This window comes from Cololabis saira, chromosome 17, assembly GCF_033807715.1.
Source record: "Cololabis saira isolate AMF1-May2022 chromosome 17, fColSai1.1, whole genome shotgun sequence".
Lineage (NCBI taxonomy): Eukaryota > Metazoa > Chordata > Actinopteri > Beloniformes > Belonidae > Cololabis > Cololabis saira.
Genome location: NC_084603.1, coordinates 4654190 through 4673709, shown reverse-complemented (window position 1 = coordinate 4673709; position 19520 = coordinate 4654190). Strand labels below are relative to the sequence as shown.

The 19520-nt window shown below is 37.3% G+C and overlaps 1 protein-coding gene across 1 annotated transcript; it reads left to right on the top strand.

The window, feature by feature from the left end:
- The first annotated feature begins 561 nt into the window (after positions 1-561).
- elovl5 (ELOVL fatty acid elongase 5) lies at positions 562-18211 on the top strand. The gene is made up of 8 exons (XM_061745980.1): positions 562-697; positions 7578-7642; positions 7746-7933; positions 12295-12372; positions 12706-12877; positions 13085-13209; positions 14053-14187; positions 14873-18211. The coding sequence occupies exons 2-8, from the start codon at positions 7585-7587 to the stop codon at positions 14999-15001; spliced, it is 885 nt and encodes a 294-aa protein (XP_061601964.1). The 5' UTR covers positions 562-697; positions 7578-7584; the 3' UTR covers positions 15002-18211.
- The last annotated feature ends 1309 nt before the right edge of the window (positions 18212-19520 follow it).

Sequence of the window (19520 nt, the reverse complement as noted above, 5' to 3'; positions counted from 1 at the left end):
AAAAAGTCGAAATGTCGAGAAAAAAGTCGAAATGTCGAGATTAATGTTAAAATACAGTTTCGAGAAAGAACGCAAAATGTCGAGAATAATGTTGAAGTCCAATTTTGAGAAAGAAGTCGAAATTTCGAGATTAATGAAGTACAATTTCGAGAAAAAAATCGAAATGTTGCGGAAAAAGTCGAAATGTCGAGATTAATGAAGTCCAATTTTGAGAAAAAAGTCGAAATGTTGAGAAAAAAAGCCGAAATGTTGCGAAAAAAGTCGAAATGTCGAGAATAATGTTGAAGTTCAATTTCGAGAAAAAGGTCGAAATGTTGAGAAAAAAAGTCAAAATTTCGTGAATAAAGTTGAAATGTTGAGAAAAAAAGGCAAAATTTCAACTTTTTTCTCGACATTTCGACTTTTTTCTCGAAGTGCAAAATTAAAAAAATCTTCCCCTCTCAAATATTTTTTCTCCTGCATGGCCCTAATACTCTTCCGTAATAAAAAAGCCCTAACGTCTTCTCTTTTATGCATTAGTTTGGGCTGTAAGTGTGGTTGTCCTGGCTGCTGCAGCCCCGCTGAAGCTGCTGCAGGGCGCCGGGCCAGCGAGCGTGTTCCTCCCACTCGCTTCCAACAAGCCACAAGGCTGCACATTGTGCTCCGAGCGGCCAACCGACCAACGTCCCACAGTCGGCTTCTCACCCTTCCTCCAAAGGTAGGCATCTCCTCTGCACCCTCACTGCTTCCTCCTCCGACTAAAAAAAAATAATTATGGTAAGCCTTTTTTTTTTTTTAGCATTATCTCTTTTATCTTTTTTTTTCCAATAACAGCGCACGGCGTCTATAGCGGACACTGGTGATGCTTTAAAGCGGTGACCTCAAACTGTTAAGCCTGAATTATGGTTCTGCGGTAAATCGACGGCGTAGGGTACGCGGCGACGCGCACCGTACGGTGTGCGTCGCTGCGGTACCCTACGCCGTAGGCTCTGCGTTGATGTAACGCGGAACCATAAATCAGCCTTTACTGTATCCCGGCTGCAGTCGCCCTGGATGCTGGGAGTTGGACACTAAATACGTGAATCAACTCCTCCCTGGAAGTTTCCTGCTTTGCTGGTGTTGTGATGTGAAAATAATCTCAGTCTCGGCTCAGTTTTTTTTTGTTTTTCCCCCACCAGTGGGACCAGGGACCGGGCTGCTGTTTTTTGGTGGAGCGGTGCGTAAAGTGCAGTTTAGATTACACGTGTGACCCTGATGCGAAATGACTGTTATACAATACAGAGCTGCAAATAGGCAGCAGGACCCAGATTTTGTTCAGTGTTAGGATGACTTTCACGTATATAATTCGCGAGGAAAGTCCTGATACAGCCAGAGAAGCGGTGCAGCGTTTTTATATGCACTTCAATATAGTGGCAGACTTGTATCTTCCAGGAGAAAACGTTTAGGTTGTAGGTCTCCACAAAATGATGCTATCTGGAAATATTTAGAGAATGAGTTCAGTTATAAGCAGTACCCGAGTTGTAAAAAAGAATCAGGGGGGATGGTGGATTTTATCATATGGGGACAGATAATTTGTGCTTATTACAAATAATATAATATATTACAAATAATAGCACTGACCAAAACACCTGCAGAAATACTGCAGGAATGACATAGCAGCAGTTAAATGCAGCCTTCTGTAAGCTTTAAATATCCACTGGGCTTACATCAAATACATCAAAACACAACAATAAAAAACAGTTTTCTGAACTTATCAATATGCCTAAAATGCCTAAAATTTCTAATTTTAGTAAAACAATCTCATTACACTTAAAACAAGACTCATCACTGGAAAAATAAACAATTTTCACCTGTTTCAAGTAGATTTTCACTTGAAATAAGTAGAAAAATATGCCAGTGCAACAAGATTTTTTTGCTTGTAATAAGAAGATAAATCTTGTCCCAGATTTTCCTACTTATTTCAAGTGAAAATTTACCTGAAACAGGTGAAAATTGTCAAATTTTTCTGGTGTTATTTTTCTGGTGATGACTCTAAATGTTGAAATAGCAGTAAAACCACATTCATTGATGAAATGACATAAGGGATGGAAAGGAGAAATGGCAGTTTTACAGGGGGGATGATTTGGACTGTTTTTATTTCAGGGGGGGATGCCATCCCCCTCATCCCCCCTCAACTCCAGTACTGGTTATAAGTTATTAAATGCCTACTATAACTACAATCATTTGTGTTTGTTATTGCCTCTCTACAACTTCCTATATGGATACATAGAGGAACTTCATTTATTCAAAGTGTTGATATATAGAATTTCTTATATGTAAAGGAGGTGTCATCTGGATTTGCATGAATATGTGGCTCATTATTACCAACTCAAGGGTGGTCAAGAGTGTTTCAGTTTCAGTTTAGTTACAGATATTACCTGGACACATCTGGGTCTGATCTGAACTTCTTTTGGCACAAGTGCTATGTGGGCATGAAGTGGGTTTCCAGCATGTGTTGTATGAGCCAGATGTGGCCCGAATCTCATGAGCTGGTTTTGATATGGGATGGTAAGTGCTGTGAGGGTCAAGCATGACCACAAATGCCCCCAAAAATGAAAGAATTGGGCCATGTTTCGTGAAGTTTAGGCTGAGTTTAGGCTGCCGCACTCACCTTGAGTCAAGGCTGTTAGTTCACACCAAATGTGGGCCAAAGGTAACAGCAGTTATTGGCTAAACATTCGGCCAAACACTGTTTGGGTTACATTTATTACCAGGCAAGGATGATATGTATAAAAATCCCCTGTGGCGTTTTAGAGATCCCAGCATATCAACTCCTAAAACATACGACCAAATCCCCTCGTGGGTGCAAAAGTCATCAACTAATTTCCCACAATGACCTAGAAACCCTAAAAACCCAGACACAGTCTGAACTGTATCGCTAAATATCTGGCAACAGAAAGCATATCCTGGCATTCCCTGACTCTCACAATGACCTTGACTGATTAAATCAATCATTACTAGCTGCACTGATGACACCACAGTGTACTGGCCACCGAAGTCCAAATGACACAATATACCTTTTTGAGATGATCTGAGCTTTGAGTATTTTTCATGGCTGTAGTGCATCCATCCGGTAAAGACTAACCGATTGAATGACAACATACAACTGTTGTGGGTCATGGCGCTCTGATTAAGGCTTGCAGATAATCCTGTTCTATCATGTGTGGCCTAATGGATGTCTGATAATGAGAGTAAGGATATGGCTGAACAGGGCTTGATCAAAATAAGCCATGTTTAGTTTGGACGAAGGCAATAAAATGCTATTTGTCACCTAAGAAACAGTTCTGCATGCAAACTTTGATCTATTTCTGTAGAGGGATACAAAAGAAAAAAGCACATTTCCTTTGTCTCGGTGGTGTGCCCTGTTTCTGTATCATATGTCTGTTTGTAAGTGTTGCATTCACACTGACATGAGAGGTTTGAAACAACTAGTGGAGTCCTTTTTGCTTCCACCTACACGCTTGATTTCTGTAAAATCAAAAGTTACTAGAGTTCATCGACTCCTGCAAAGCACAGCCTAATCCCATTGGTCAGCTCCTCTGTCCTGAGCAGGCACCTCCCATCATTCCATGTCAGCTGTCCTCACATTTATTCAAGACAATATTTCATTGGGATTTAAAAACAGAAAACACCACTGAGTGCAACGTGAGTAATTCTGTGCTGTTTGCATTGTTGCCATTTATAATACATTTAATAAAAGAAAAAAACATTTTCCAGGATGACAAAAAAGAGGTACAAAACTGACTTGGGCCAAGACGCTGTCGTCCAAATCGTACCACCTTCTTGAATGTCTTGAATGTACTGAGGCCCATACATTCTTATGTGTCTTAGAAACATATTAAGCAGGAATTCCCAGAGGACATGCAACATTTCATTACTTGTGCAGCTGTAAGCAGGTGTTGAAGCAGCGAGTGGTGCAGCAGTCTGTGACATCACCCAGTTGCTTTGAATGTATACTGTATCTGAGAAATGCTTTGGTAGCAATAAAGAGTGCAGACTCGGTGTGATTTCAGTGGCTGCGAGGACTAATTCATAAAGTTTGAAATGACACAGCAGGTTCTTGCGAGCAATAAAAACATAAGCAACAGTATGCGCATTCCTCTGGGAAGATGAAGACACAGCTGTGTGTTCCTAAGAATGATCAGCTTTAAAGGAAGACTTCCTTAAAAAGAACAAAGTGAACATTGAGACTGAACAGATATGATTAAGTGGATTTTTAGAAAACGCACTTTATTCTAAAAACATGACTGAGTGACTTCACATGTTTGTCCAAGCCAGATTTCGATCAATAAACTTCCTCCAGATTAGAAAAACTGTGATAGAGAGTGAAAAAAACAGAATGGCAACAGCAACTTTTTAAATCTTATTGGGGGAAAAGGTCCAGCCGTGATCACCCAGACATTTACACTGCTGTGTAAATGGACTTCTAGTTAATTTACGGTCTTGATCTGTCAGTGTAAATTATACTGTATTACATTATTGATTAATCATACTATTCATGGAAAAAAAGCACCTGTCATTGAGATAAATTACGGAAGAATAACATTTGTGGCTCCAACAGTTCCACGGATAGTTGATAAGATCAGTGGTGTTTATGCCGGCTGGACATTTGAAACAGTTGCTAAGGACCGAGTGATCGGCAGATGCACAACCGCCACAGCATGATAGCTTCAGCCAGACACAAAGGATGTGTGATTATTATTCATGAAGCACATTAACGGCAGTAAATCTTCTTATTTTGACAGTCTGGCGACCTTTAATCAGGTGAGCGCCAGAGAAACAAAACACAGTATTAAGCGGAGAGAGTTGTGGTCTTACTCTGCACGCACTTGTCTGCTAATCTTTTGATTTTCACTCCATACTGAAAAAATAAATGATGCACAAATAAGCATCATGCTCTGGGTCATGTCCTGGGTCTCTGGAAAGCGCCTACAGACATCTTCTGTTGTAATAGATGCTATATAAATTGAATTGAATGTTGTTTTAAAATTAACAACTGGGCCCTTAGCCTAATAAGGAACATTTTTCCTGAGTCCAGATATAAAATGAAAAGTAAAGTCCTTTGTTAGACTTTTGCACAATCTGTGCAAATATTTAAAAAAGGGGGAAAAAATGCAGGTTTAGGGGACATTAGAACTGGCAACAGTTTTGAGACCTAGAGGTAACATCCATTTCTTTCTTCTTTCAGTGTATGTGCACTATAACGTTTCACTGATCGTGAATAACTCAGTTATTACCTGTGTCTGCTCCATGAATAGTAGAGAAGGGCAAACATTAGGGATGGGCGGTATGGACTAAAAAATGTATCACGATAATTTCTGGCATTTATCCTGATAACGATAAAAATGACGATAAAAAAAATACCAATTCAACTCCACCTTTGTAACTATAAATCTATCTCGCTCTCTGATCCGCCATGTTTGTTACACAAAAACGTCATCAACGGGAATTTTTCTTTCTTTCTTTCTTTCTTTCTTTCTTTCTTTCTTTCTTTCTTTCTTTCTTTCTTTCTTTCTTTCTTTCTTTCTTTCTTTCTTTCTTTCTTTCTTTCTTTCTTTCTTTCTTTCTTTCTTTCTTTCTTTCTTTCTTTCTTTCTTTCTGGCTCATTTCCTTCCTTCCTTCTTCCCTTCCTCTTTTCTCCCTTCCTTCCTTGTTTTCTCCCTTCCTTCCTTGTTTTCTCCCTTCCTTCCTCTTTTCTCCCTTCCTTCCTTGTTTTCTCCCTTCCTTCCTTGTTTTCTCCCTTCCTTCCTTCTTTTTTCACATCCTTCCTTCTTTCCTCTGCTCTCTCCTTCCTTCTTCCCTTCCTCTTTTCTCCCTTCCTTCCTTCTTTCCTTGTTTTCTCCCTTCCTTCCTTCCTTCCTTCCTTCCTTCCTTCCTTCCTTCCTTCCTTCCTTCCTTCCTTCCTTCCTTCCTTCCTTCCTTCCTTCCTTCCTTCCTTCCTTCCTTCCTTCCTTCTGCTTTACACAAAAACATCAACGGGAATTTATCGTTTTTATCGCGAGATGACAAATTCTTATCGTGAGGAATTTTTTTGACGGTATATCGTGAGTGGTAAAATATCGCCCATTCCTAGCAAACATATTCATGTTTTTTTGGTTTGTTTGTTTTTGATAATTGTTTAACGCACAGTTCTGTGAGCCATGTATTGTCTGTCTGTGGTCGGTTATGAATTAGCTTTAATTTTTGAAAGAAGATTTAGTGACAGCATATAAACAATATTTTACTCTCAGTGAGTGAAGGGAGGCTTTATAATAGTTCTCTACCACTTTGCTCATACAAGTCAAGTTTCCTTTTATCTGAAATTACCTGATTGTTTTTGCTGGAAATCGGAGTCTGCAAAGATGCTGCTTCGTTTTAAGTATTTCCACCTTCTTTTTGTCAAATTTAAAACCAAAACTATCTCTGAAATGATTTCTTCCAATGATTGCATTCACTCAAAATGATATACAGGGAACAATCTTCTTGACACGTCCACACTTTGACTAATATTTCACTATATATTGCTGTAGTGACCGCAGTTATCAGGACAATTATGGCAGTGTTCTAATGGTGCTTTTTCAATTCTTCTTGATGTTGATTTTATTATTGTTTTACTCGGCGCTGGGATTGAATTCAGTCAGTCAGCAGAAGCATGACATCAAATAAAGCAATCACAGCGGGATCTTTTCAAAATCCTTGTGGTATTAACTTTGTGCGTGTGTGTATGCGTTTGTGCACGCATGTGGTAGTGTTCAGCTTAGACTCAAATATGTGAAAAGCAAAGCACACATTTTTTCATTAAAAAAAAAGTCTGGTCCAATCCAGGTCTTAAAAATAGGTAAATAGAACCTCAGATGAACAACAAAACATGTTATAATACACAAATGCCATGATTTTAATTCACACTTCAAATAAGCACTGGAGACAATTGTAGACAATTGCAAATCTTCCCAAAATGCAAAACATGTTTGGAGTAAAGCGAATCTTAAAAAGCACACAGCACGGTGGAGGAAGGCTTATGATCTGGATGTGATTTGCAGCCACGTGTTAAGGTCATCGGTTCATCGGGTAAAGCTTTACCAGTCATGGAACAGGAAAATCACCAGCACATCTGCATAAAGAAAACAAAAATCCAGGTTTTGTAATGACCCAGTCAAAGTCCAAACCTCTTTCATTGGAAATGCTGTGGCACAAAATTAGTTCATACATCTACTATGTATGAACGAAGCAACAATGTAAAGAAATGTGGCCTAAAATTCACCCAAAAGGATGAGCTACTGATAAATTATTCAAGTTATCACTGTTAAAAATGGTTCAACAAGCTAAATCACATCATTTATTTACTTTTTCACACACTGCTTTTATATTTTAGCTTAGGTCTCGGTAAATTCATGACAGTGCACTGTATTATATTTTGTTCATTTGAGGTTATACATACCCAATTTTAATACCTAGTACAGACCAGATGATTTTTTTTAAACATGTGTCCTTCATTGTGTAAATATTTATTAGCATTTATAAAGATTTTCTGATTATATAATGATTGTAGTGTGAGTTACCCTTCTGCATTCTGTTTTCAGGTGAAAAATGGAGACCTTTAATCATGAACTCAACACCTACTTTGAATCCTGGATGGGTCCCAGGGGTAAGCTGATATAAAGCCACCGCCCTTTATAGAGACCTTCTCTCTGCTTTTTCACCTGCTAACCTCTCTTCCCTGAGTTACCATCTTTATCTGGATGTTTCAGATAAGCGGGTGGAGGGAATGCCGCTGCTCGACAGCTACCTACCAACCTTTGCACTCACAGTCATGTACCTCCTGATCGTGTGGCTGGGACCCAAGTGCATGGAACAGAGGCAACCCTACTCCTGCCGGGGCCTAATGGTGCTCTACAATTTGGGCATCACGCTCTTGTCCTTCTACATGTTCTATGAGGTAAAGAGACATCTGTTCAAATGAGTCCAAGCAAAAGAATCAGTCCAAAGTCACAAAGCAGACACAGAATACAAGAAAAAAGACTGCCATTGGCAAGATTTAGATAAACTGTGTGTCTGTAACACAAAATCAGAGTCAAACCATCTAATACGATGGTAAATTTTGCACTGCTAGTAGGGCTGGGCGATATGGACCAAAAGTCATATCTCGATATTTTCTAGCTGAATGGCGATACTCGATATATATCTCGATATTTTTTCTGTGCCTTAATTGGGGTTTCCCCCAAAGCATTATAGCATAGCATCTCTGTTAGCATCTCTGTTAGCATCTCTGTTAGGATCTCTGTTAGCTTCATTTCTTTCTGAGGCAAACCCTTAAAAAAACAGTCAGTTTTAATACAAAGCCTCGTGCCAAATGTCACACAGGTACCTTTGTTAACAGAGGTCTGCACAATATCAAAATGTATAAAACAAATGAAATAAAAATAAACTGCCTGCATATATAGAATAAAAATGCTTCTTGAATAAAATAAAACAAATATCCCTTTCCTGCATAACAATTAAATTAAAATACACTGTGCATTTAATACAATGTAGACAGTAACAGGCAGACTTTTCCACTGAGGTTGACAGTTGTGCAAATAACAAAACATTTGTGCAAATCTAAAAAAAAAAACATTCAAGTCAATTTGTCACAAAATAAGCTATATCAAAATCATAAAAAATATAAACGATATTGTCTCGTACCATATCGTGTTTGAAAATATATCGATATATATTAAAATCTCGATATATCGCCCAGCCCTAACTGCTAGTTTAGCAAAGCACTGGAAACATCTTGCTCTAAGTGCAAATATATAAATATCTGGCTTAGAGAATTCATACTAAGCTCACCAGGGAATATGAATTATCACTTGTATAATTTTTACCACAAAATTGAAGTGTAAACATGTAACTTTTACTTGACCTTGTCCAACTTTAACTTTTACTTTAAAACGTTGGCTTAGACTAGCTTTAAAACATAAGGTAGCCAATAAAGATGCATTTACGACTGTGGTACCAGTATTTTAATCTGTCTGGGACAGAAAACATTCAAGCCTTTTCTTCAGAATTTGACTTGCTGGCATCCCACTGAAAGCTGTCCATGGACACAATGCTATCAGAACGTTGTAGGGACACAGTTGGATGCTGGCAGGCTAATTGTTCAATAAATAAAATCCCATCGATATATCAAACACTGCCTGTCCAAAAAAAAGTCAGACTTATATTTCGTTGGACTGCCTTAAGCTTTGATTATGGCATGTTCTTGCTGTCAGTTCAATAAGCTTCTGCAATGTCATAACATTTATTTCAGTTCACATTAAATTCCCTCGCCAAGATCTTGCATTGCTGCTACACAAAGTCTTCTCCAACACTTCCCAGAGATTCTCAATGGGGTTTAGGGCCAGACTCTGTGGTGGCCAATCCATGTGTGAAAAAGATGTCTCATGCCCCCCATACCCCTCTTTCACAATTTGAGCCAGATGAATCCCGGCATTGTCATCTTGGAATATGCCCAAGTTGATTCGGGAAGAAAGAAATCCATTGATGAATTAACCTGCTCAGTCAGCTGACCTCAATATTTGGGCACATAGTTTTGCTGAACCTAGACCTGAGCAACAACAGCACTCTCAGATCAAAGCTTTGCCCCGCAGGTTTGTACGGAAGGCACTAAGCATGATGGGGCATCACTTCATCCACTCTTGCGCCAATCACTCTGGACTACAAGTCAGACTACGATTTTCCTCCATCCATCGCTCCGTAGTCCCACCTTAATGATAATCAATGATAAGTGTTTTTCTTAAGGCTACACAGCTGTAATATATATATATATATATATATATATATATATATATACATATATATATATATATATATATATATATATATATATATATATATATATATATATATATATATATATATATATATATATATATATATATACAATTATTTATCATTGTTTATGAAAACATCATCTATTGATGGTTGGAGGTTGTCTGAAATGTTTAGAAGATCATACAAATATCATTTTTTAACTCACATTCTGAAGTTAAAACAACTTTAACTTAAAGTTCAGGAGGCCCTTGGTTAAAAAATTGCTATTTCAGGTGGAGGAATAGCAAATGTGTGATATTGTCAGGATTTTTTATGTTCTCAATTATTGAATTAGAGTGAGGGACATCTGATTAATAGAAAAATTATGTTTCAATTGCAATAATATGTTTTAATTAAGTTCAGACCAATTCCATAGTGTCCATAACGGAGTTGAGGCTAAATAGTGCCCACATCCTACAATAATGACCAAAAATGATTACGATTTGCAACCTGAGGTGGGAAAATATGATTTTCTACAACTTTAATATGTTCTTAAAGTTGTGAAGTATTCAGAATATTAATACATTTGGGTACAAAAATTTGAGAATGTCAATGTCTAAATTGCACCGGTTTGGAAGAATGACCCATATATATTTATATATATCATTTTCTGTGCACTGGGTCTAAACTATATGTGGTCATCTACTTCTGGCAGAGCAGGCTTCTTGTCGCGCCCTCTGCATTGCGTAAGCCTTCATTGAACTATTGTCCATTTGATTCATTAAGCTTTCTACTCTCGTACGCAGCCATGGGGGTGAGCTTTTTTGGCAAGCCAAAATCAATGTCACCTGGCATGAATCAAAGTACAGAGCAGTTCTCTCATTTATGTCATCTTGCCAGCGCACAGTGGATAATTAAACTGTAATGAATTTTGTTTATCTTTATGCTCGCTGCAGTTTCTGGTTTGATAAAATACAAGGAACAGCACGTTACAAGAGGGATAATGTCTGTGTACACAGAGAACAACAAAAATACAAAAAACTAAACCGGTCTTCTTTCTGTCGCTGATCTTTCAGTGACGTCTTTTGGCCATAATAGTAGTTGGAGAAGCCTTTTATTAAATCAGACAAAGACAATGGATCGATACTGATTTAGTGAAGCTGCATTAAACTATGGTGTGTTCTTGCACTTGAATATTAAATCATTAAAAATGCATGCAAAGGCCAATGTCTCAAAATGTACAAGATAAAAGAAAACACATTAAAACGTGGACAAGGGTAATAGAGAATAGAACCCTCTTTTTCCTTATTTACCTGATAGAAGTGCCTGCGCAGCAAAAATATGCGTAAGTGAGACTGCTGTTGTTCATCAGTTAATTCACTTATGGCAACATTTGCAGGTGCAACTGGGTGTAAATTCGTTTTTTTCTGTGCGCTATATTTGTCAAAGACCTTTTTACATCACTAAGACTGCAGCTGAAAAAGGTAAAAACCCTTATACATGCCATACAAATGCAGCTGCAGCATGATCATTTATGAAAACACACTAAATATAGTTAGATCTTCTCATACTTCATAGATGGGAGAGTTATAGTATTTAACTTACTTGGTTAGAGTCCAGATTATTGATAGACTAATAATGGATGGATGGATGGATTCAACTTTAATAATCCCCAAAGGGGAAACTTCATTGCCACCATGGCCACAACAATACAACATAACAATCAACAATACACATTAACATATCTCCACCTAGGGACAGCAGTGGATCAATACAACAGAAAATAACCAGAAAATGACCCCCCCAAAAAAAGGAGATAAAAGAAAAAGAATACCATCCATTTAAAAGTGCAATGTACACAAGTATAGCAGCAAATTAAACAGCTAAGAATATAGCTGCAATTAAAGTGCACTGTACAAAATAATATGGCAGCAAAAGAGTCTAAAAGAGTGGATGCAGTTTAAAGTGCAATGTGCAGTACAAGGGTTAATATACAGTAGCAGCAAGACATGACATCAGCAGTCCAAGTTAAAAAGTCTGGTTGCTGCAGGAACAAAGGACTTCCTAAATCTCTCTGTGGAGCATCTGGGCAAAAGAAGCCTTCTACTTCTGCTACTTCTCGAAAAGAAGCTGTACATAAATGGGTCATTCTATTAAATATGTCCATTTATTTCCATCTTGACACAGTTGGTATCAGCTGTTTATTTTACAAGGATGTACAAAAATGTATGCAGATGCATCTTAATCCATGTTCTGTGACTTAAACCAACGTCAGCTGCTGAAAACGGGCCATACCTGTCACAATAGATAAGGAACTTTTTTTTTTCTCACCAGCCAACTGTAGATATGTTGGAGCCTGTTTTATCACATGTTGAACAGAGAAGTCCCATTAACCAGACCAATATCTTTTGAGATAAACTTTTAGATTATGTTAGGCCACTATGGTGTCTGTCAGAGATTTGGTAAAACACTTGTTCATCGTTACCCTAATGGCTTTGTCTGCAGCTTGTTACCACGGTGTGGCATGGTGGCTACAAGTTCCTCTGCCAGGACACACACAGTGCCCCGGAAGTGGACAACAAGGTCAGAAAGTCACCCTTGCGCCATCGTATTGTTCGGTCCGTTATGTTCTTTTTCCTGTGATTCCCATCTTTTCTACAAATTGAATTAAACAAAATGTGATTTCCCATTTTTCTTTTTTCAGTAAACACCTATTTGAGTTAGTTTAGTCATGCCCTTTACAAAGTTTTATTAGTTTGGCTCTGCTGCAGATTAAATTGAGCAGTTAAATCAAAGCCTTTCAGCACACAAATTTATTTGGCGCAAATATTTAATGTTCACTATATATTGTTTTCTGTTGGACTATAACAGATTTCCTTCTTTTTGTTCGTTTGTATTGCCGTGACACCCTCCCAGGTCATAAATGTGCTGTGGTGGTACTACTTCTCCAAGCTCATTGAGTTCATGGACACCTTTTTCTTCATTCTACGTAAAAATAATCATCAGATCACATTTCTTCACATCTACCACCATGCTAGCATGCTGAATATCTGGTGGTTTGTTATGAACTGGATCCCCTGCGGCCATTGTGAGTCTTTTTCTTCACTTCACCCTCCGGTTACTCAAATCTTTCCAGTAGCCACTTTTACTGCTCGGTTCTCTTTCTCTTTTTGAGTCCTCCGTGAAACCTTAAATGTGTTTTTTGTTACCACCTGTCTGATCTTTGCACAGCTGAACAGTAGCTGCTTGCTGTAGGTGAATAACTTCTCGTATGTCCTTCTTCTTCTCTCGTCAGCATACTTTGGTTCTTCCCTAAACAGCTTTGTCCATGTTGTGATGTATTCTTACTATGGCCTCTCAGTCATCCCTGCCATCCGCCCGTACCTTTGGTGGAAGAGGTACATCACACAGTTACAGCTGGTAGGTGTAATTAAGAACAATTAATCACCTCCTTGCATTTTCAGTATCAATGGGAATTTAAATATTTGATAAAATGCAATTTCAGTCTTTTTCTTTTTCACATTCATTACTCAGGTAGAAGTATAGATACTAGAGTTTAAAAATACTCCTGTAGAAGTTGAAGTATCAACTCAAGTTTTTTACTCAAGTAAAAGTATAAAAGTACTGGTTTCAAAACTACTTAAAGTATAAGAGTAAAAGTAATGTAAGGGGGAAAAAGCCATTAAGGAAAAAAGCCATTGAAAATGAATGTATCTTAGTATAATGCAAATATATTAAAGAACCATATATGTGTACTATTGAGCATTAACATGTGTTTCAGAGAGCAGGAGATATGATGACTAGTTGCCTATAAGTATTGTAATGGTGCAAAAAGTCAAACTTCAGAGGCATGTTATCATTTATCCTAACCTTTATTGGAATGTACATCCAAGTTTAGTTGCAGGAATCTGAGGGAACGGATGTAAGAACAAAACTGGACAAAAACATCTGAAACAACCACAACCAAATTCACTCTATCCGGATGGAGCAATTTAACTGGATAGTTTTTATTTTAAAGGCCGAAATGAAATAGAGTAACGAGGCTGTTTTTAAAATGTAAGGAGTAAAAAGTAAAGATAATTGTGTGAAAATGTAAGGAGTAAAAGTAAGAAGTCGTCTGAAAAATAATTACTCCAGTGAAGTATAGATAACCAAAACTTCTACTTAAGTAAGGTAACTAAGTATTTGTACTTCGTTACTTGACAACTCTGGTATCAGCTTGTCTCTCAACTCAGTGCCTCTGCAATTGTGTTTCCTCCTCAGATCCAGTTCTGTTTAACCATGTCCCAAACCATCTGTGCAGTCGTGTGGCCATGTGGCTTCCCCAGTGGATGGCTGTGGTTCCAAATATGTTACATGTCCAGCTTCATTATCCTTTTCTCAAACTTCTACATTCAGGTAAGTTGTTTTTTTCCAATTTAAACTTTTTTAGACATTAACATTTAAACCATCCTCATGCTTCAAATTACTGCCCTTACTACACAATCATCACCAGTAAATGCAACATTTATAGTTGAGAAACTACACGATGACAAACCATTTTCTGTATAATATTTACACCCTGCATAATAATAGGCTACTTTGTACACTGTTCTTTGTGGCCACTGGGTGTTTTAAATGTGTATTTAAATGTAATATCTTATAGTTGTTTTGTGTGTGTTTAAAATTGTGTTCTCATTTTGATTATTTTGCATCTGACCATTGTTTTTAATCTATGTTGGTGATCTTGTCCTTTTATCTGGAGTATTTGTAGATAATATTTGGGCTCCCATTCATTATTACTGGGATTCTTCACATGTGTATTATAACATAGACATTTTTTCCATTAACACATAACATCTGTACATCTTTATTATGGTTTATTATTTTTATTATTATTCATTGGACTTTTAAAAGATTAAGGCATTTTCTTTGGCAAGGATAAGCTTGAGTCCTCTCTGGTGGAAAAATAGGATAATGGATATAATAATGGATATAATCCTTCTAAAGAAACATCATGACTAGTAATAAAACTTATGACGTAACCCGTTAACATTGTTCAATTTTTAGTACTATATTTGCTCTGCTTCTCTTTGTCTTTTAGACCTACAAAAAACAAAGCGCTTCTCGGAGGAAGGAGCATCAGAATGGCTCCTCTGCGTCAACAAACGGACATGCAAACGGAACGTCACTGATGGAACACGGCGCCGCCAGGAAGCTGAGGGTGGATTGACGTTTGAGAAACCGTCACCAAGTTCTGACTGTAGCGTGTTAGCTAATGCTGCTGGGGGTTATATTTATCTTCTTATCTACAATAGTCTAGAACTCACTTAAGAAGAAATAAGCCATAGCCATATACACTACATCCAGAGACTTCATTTGTTTTGCACACATTACTGCTCATGGTATCGAATTAATATAATTATGAGGTGACTACTGTAGTATTTTGACACTGTACAATAAGCCTTCCTCACCTTTTAGAGTTAATTCATTGATGAAAAAAAAAAAAAACAAAAAAAAAACAAAACAAGTTTTACAGTAAACACACACACAATTACTCTCATTCAGTGATGCTTTATACAACTAAAGTCCAAAGATGAATGATCAGGTCTGATGGCAGATAAAGGCTTTATTACATGACATCAAGTTAAAGGGACAATTAAGAAAAAAAAATGAAAGTGCTTTCTATGACCTTTAATGTGTAACTTTATCTCCCTCCTGTCTGTGTGATCACGTCATCTAAAATCGTGCTCAGTAGTACTTTAAGCTTTTCCAGACAGGGCCTAATGGCAGGAAGTAGATATCCGCAGGTATATTTGTATCACAGCGGCTCAACTTTGGACTTCATACCCAACTAATCATCAAATAACCAAAGCATAGTGTTCTTCACATGCATATGCTTGGATAGATATCCAGTCACAGTTTGAGAGGAGAGCTATGGCGCATTAATAACCCACTTCTGGTTCAAATCAATATTATAAACACCATAGGATCTGTCAAAGCTATTAATACTGTAATCGCACTGTTGCAACAGGTGATACCTGTTAGCCCTGGCAGCATTTATGAATAATTAGATATAACAAATCCATGAAGTGATTGTAATCTTTCTGTTCAGGTGCATTTGGACAAGGTCAACTATATAATTCTGATGTATGATACAAAGATGACATCATTCTTTATTTAGTTTATAGTGTACACACAGTGGTGCTAGAAATTTTTTATTTGTATATAAATATGACCTGGTGCAGCAGATTGTTGCGACGGTCAAAGTAAATAAAGAGAACTCAACGAAAGAGAAATATCCATCCATCCATTATCTATACCCGCTTAATGGGGACCTGCTGGAGTCTATCCAAGCCCTCTTTGGGCAAAGCACAGGAGTAACTCCCTGGACAGGTCACCAATCCATCACAGGGCCACATACAGACAAAACAACAGCACACACTCGCACTCAGTCCTAAACCCATGTAACTGCAGAAAAACCCCCACAAGTGTGGGAACAAAACACAAACTCCACTCAGGAAGGATCAGATCAGAAGCCTCTTACTGTGAGGCAGTAACCACCAAACCATGAGTCAAAATGTGGAAAATGATCCATTTATTATAAATCTGTGAAAAGCATAAGTGCCAGACAATTTGCTTTCAGTCTCTTGTGCACCAACAAGTGGAAGTAAGCGTTCACTAACAGTGTGTAAGTACCGCACATGAGCTTGGAGAAATTTTACTTCTCAGTTTCTGACAGAGCGGATCAAACACTTGAATGTTGGTGGGGTCAGGTCCTTCCTCAACATCTCTTTTGGACTAAGTTCAGAACTTTATCATTAAAAAATACATAAATTAATTGTTTATTTAACCATTCTTTGGCAGACAGCATGACTTACTTTCTGTTTGGTTCGTGGTAAGATTTCCTTGCATTTTCCTTAAAAAAAAAAATCAATCAAGAGTTTGGAAATCATGAATCCATCATAAGCTATTGTTCTAAACCTTCTCAGTTAAACCAAAAAGTTTGAGTTTGGTCTTATCTATGCACAAAGGATTTAGAGAACCACAGACCACATTGTTCTCTTTGGTGAGCGCTGGCTTCTTCTGAGCTCCTGCCATGCACTTAGGCCTTTATTTATTATAGATATTATGTATCTCTTTCCAAACATCATCTTTGTTGGTTGATGAGTCCTGTGAGGGTGCACAATCTGACTATGGATTGATGAAAAACCAAGTCCACTGAGGCGGTTTAGCACTTCTTAACTATTTTCCTAAAGTTCTTAGACATTTCGTACGTACGTGCCATAACACAGTAATACCACAAACAGGTATTGCGGACTCTTGCCACCTGGTACATCTGTATTCTTTCAATAAAGGTATTTGCCAAGTCATACCTGATTGTTACCCCACTGACTGAAAGCACCTGCTAATATTTTTCTTGGATTTCTTTGATCATATTCTCTTTTTCAGCATTTGCATCCATTTGTGTCCTGATTGTGTTACATTAGCGGCCATATTTATGCCACAGAGAAAACTTTCAAGCACCCCTATTCTTAGTGTGCCTTATGGACCTGCTAATTTCTTTTCTAATGTAGCATTAGACAAACGTGGCAGCAGTAGAAGACTGTGCTTGTATCTAAAATCCTCATTTGACTTGTCTTAAGTTTTTCGTTATTGATCTGAACCTGGTCTAAGGTGGTCTAGATGGATGATTTTTTTTTTTGCATTTTTACCATTAGAATTAAGGTTTCTCTAAAGACAAAGTATATTAAATATAGTCTTTAGCATCTAAGAGATCATTTAACCCTGGTTTGAGTGATTTAAATGTGTGTTTTTTTTATTGGGACTTGGTCCAAGGTGGTCCTGGTGCTCTGAATAGCTGTGGCCCTGTTCCCTTCTGCTGAATCGGAAGCTAACGTCAGGTTGTAGAGGGAGCGTTCACATGATACAGCTTGCAGCATGTCTGCTTGACTAAGGAAGCTTCTCGTAATCTGCCCACCTTATCAGAAGATAGGAATGCAGGGGGAAAAAGAGAACGGCTGATTCGATGAACAAAATCGGTCAACCCAACCCACACTTTTGACTCAAAGTAGCACTGCCCAAACATGTAGACCTCTGTTCACCCACAATGCACTGGGAATTAACTAAACTGAATCAGAAATGTAAAGCTCACATCCTTCTGTATGATGAAATCTGCTTCTACCACAAAAACAAACGTGAACCACATCTATTCTACTTTTTTACTTCCAACTACACCTAAGAGCTGTTTTAGCACCAATTACAGTAGCACTGATTTGTAGCTTGACTGGGAAAAAAAGGTCAAGGAACCATAAAACTGTTAAAAATGATTGTGCTTTATATATGAATAGATATATTTTCTGAAATGTTGGGTAATTTTGGGCTCATGTGTTTTGACTTAAGCTTTACTCACTGTAACACATTAAAAACAAATGATTGTAAACCTTCTTGTTTACACAAGTGTCTTCTTTTTCTTAAACATGGTATAGATCCATAAGCACTAATGTACCCCCTAGGGTTGCCACCCGTCCCGTAAAATACGGAATTGTCCTTTATTTGAGAAAAAAAATGTTGCGTCCCGTATTGAACTAATACGGGACGCGATTTGTCCCGTATTTTCATTAACGCCCCATACACACGTCTGTCACACACACATCAACACTAAATTTAACAATAATGAACAAAATAAAACACAGGAAACATTAAGAGAATTGGGAATTGGGAATTAAAAGTTGCGTTCCATATTGAACCAATACGGACACATATTATGCTCTTATTTATTGATGTCATAATATACAGGTGAAGGTCGGAAAATTTGAATATATTGCAAAGGTGAAGCAAATATAAGATTTATATAATATATATAATATATTATTTTATTATATAATATTATTTCCCCACTACATTCAAAGTGAGATATTTCAAGCCTTTATTTGTTATGATTTTGATGATTATGGCTCACAGTTTATGAAAACCCCAAATAAAAAATAAATTAGAGAATCTTTTATGAAATCAATAAACAGTTCCATCATCAAAATTATAACAAATAAAGGTTTAACATATCTTGCTTTGCATGTAATAAGACTATGTAATATATTAGTTTCACCTTTTAAGTTGAATTATTGAAATAAATTAACTTTTACACCATATTCTAGTTGAATTATTGAAATAAATTAACTTTTACACCATATTCTAGTTGAAATATTGAAATAAATTAACTTTTACACCATATTCTAGTTGAATTATTGAAATAAATTAACTTTTACACCATATTCTAGTTGAATTATTGAAATTAAATCAAAGCATTTTGTTTTTTCATATAAAATAAACACATTTTTATGCAGTTTAGAAGTTTTGGGGCTTTTGTGCGCTTTTCTGCGCTGCTGAAATCAAGGCGTCCCTTATTTCTATTTCTGAAAGGTGGCAACGCTAGTACCCCCACATCGTCAGGCCGGCAGTCCTTTGAACGGAGCTCTGATGACAAACTGACCCCTCTCCTCTTGAACCTGAAGGACACGGTGTCCATAGTTTCAAGAGATTGTCTTAGGGATTTCTGGAAATGGACCTCATAGTGATTTCTATTATAGAATATTTCCTGCTTTTAATAAACATTTGATTGCTGCCTGGGAGGCCTGAAGGCCTTAAGAACTTTGAAAAATATCCGTTCTCGTCTTTGGACAATTGATGAAATGTTTTGATCTACTTCAAATGTTGAATACTGTATTTACTTGCAATACTCAATTTCTTTGAAC

Coding starts and splice junctions, on each gene's coding strand:
- elovl5 (XM_061745980.1), top strand. CDS start 7,585: ATGGAGACCTTTAATCATGAACTCAACACCTACTTTGAATCCTGGATG. Junction 12,373..12,705: donor CCCCGGAAGTGGACAACAAG/GTCAGAAAGTCA, acceptor ACACCCTCCCAG/GTCATAAATGTGCTGTGGTG. Junction 14,188..14,872: donor TCTCAAACTTCTACATTCAG/GTAAGTTGTTTT, acceptor TTTGTCTTTTAG/ACCTACAAAAAACAAAGCGC.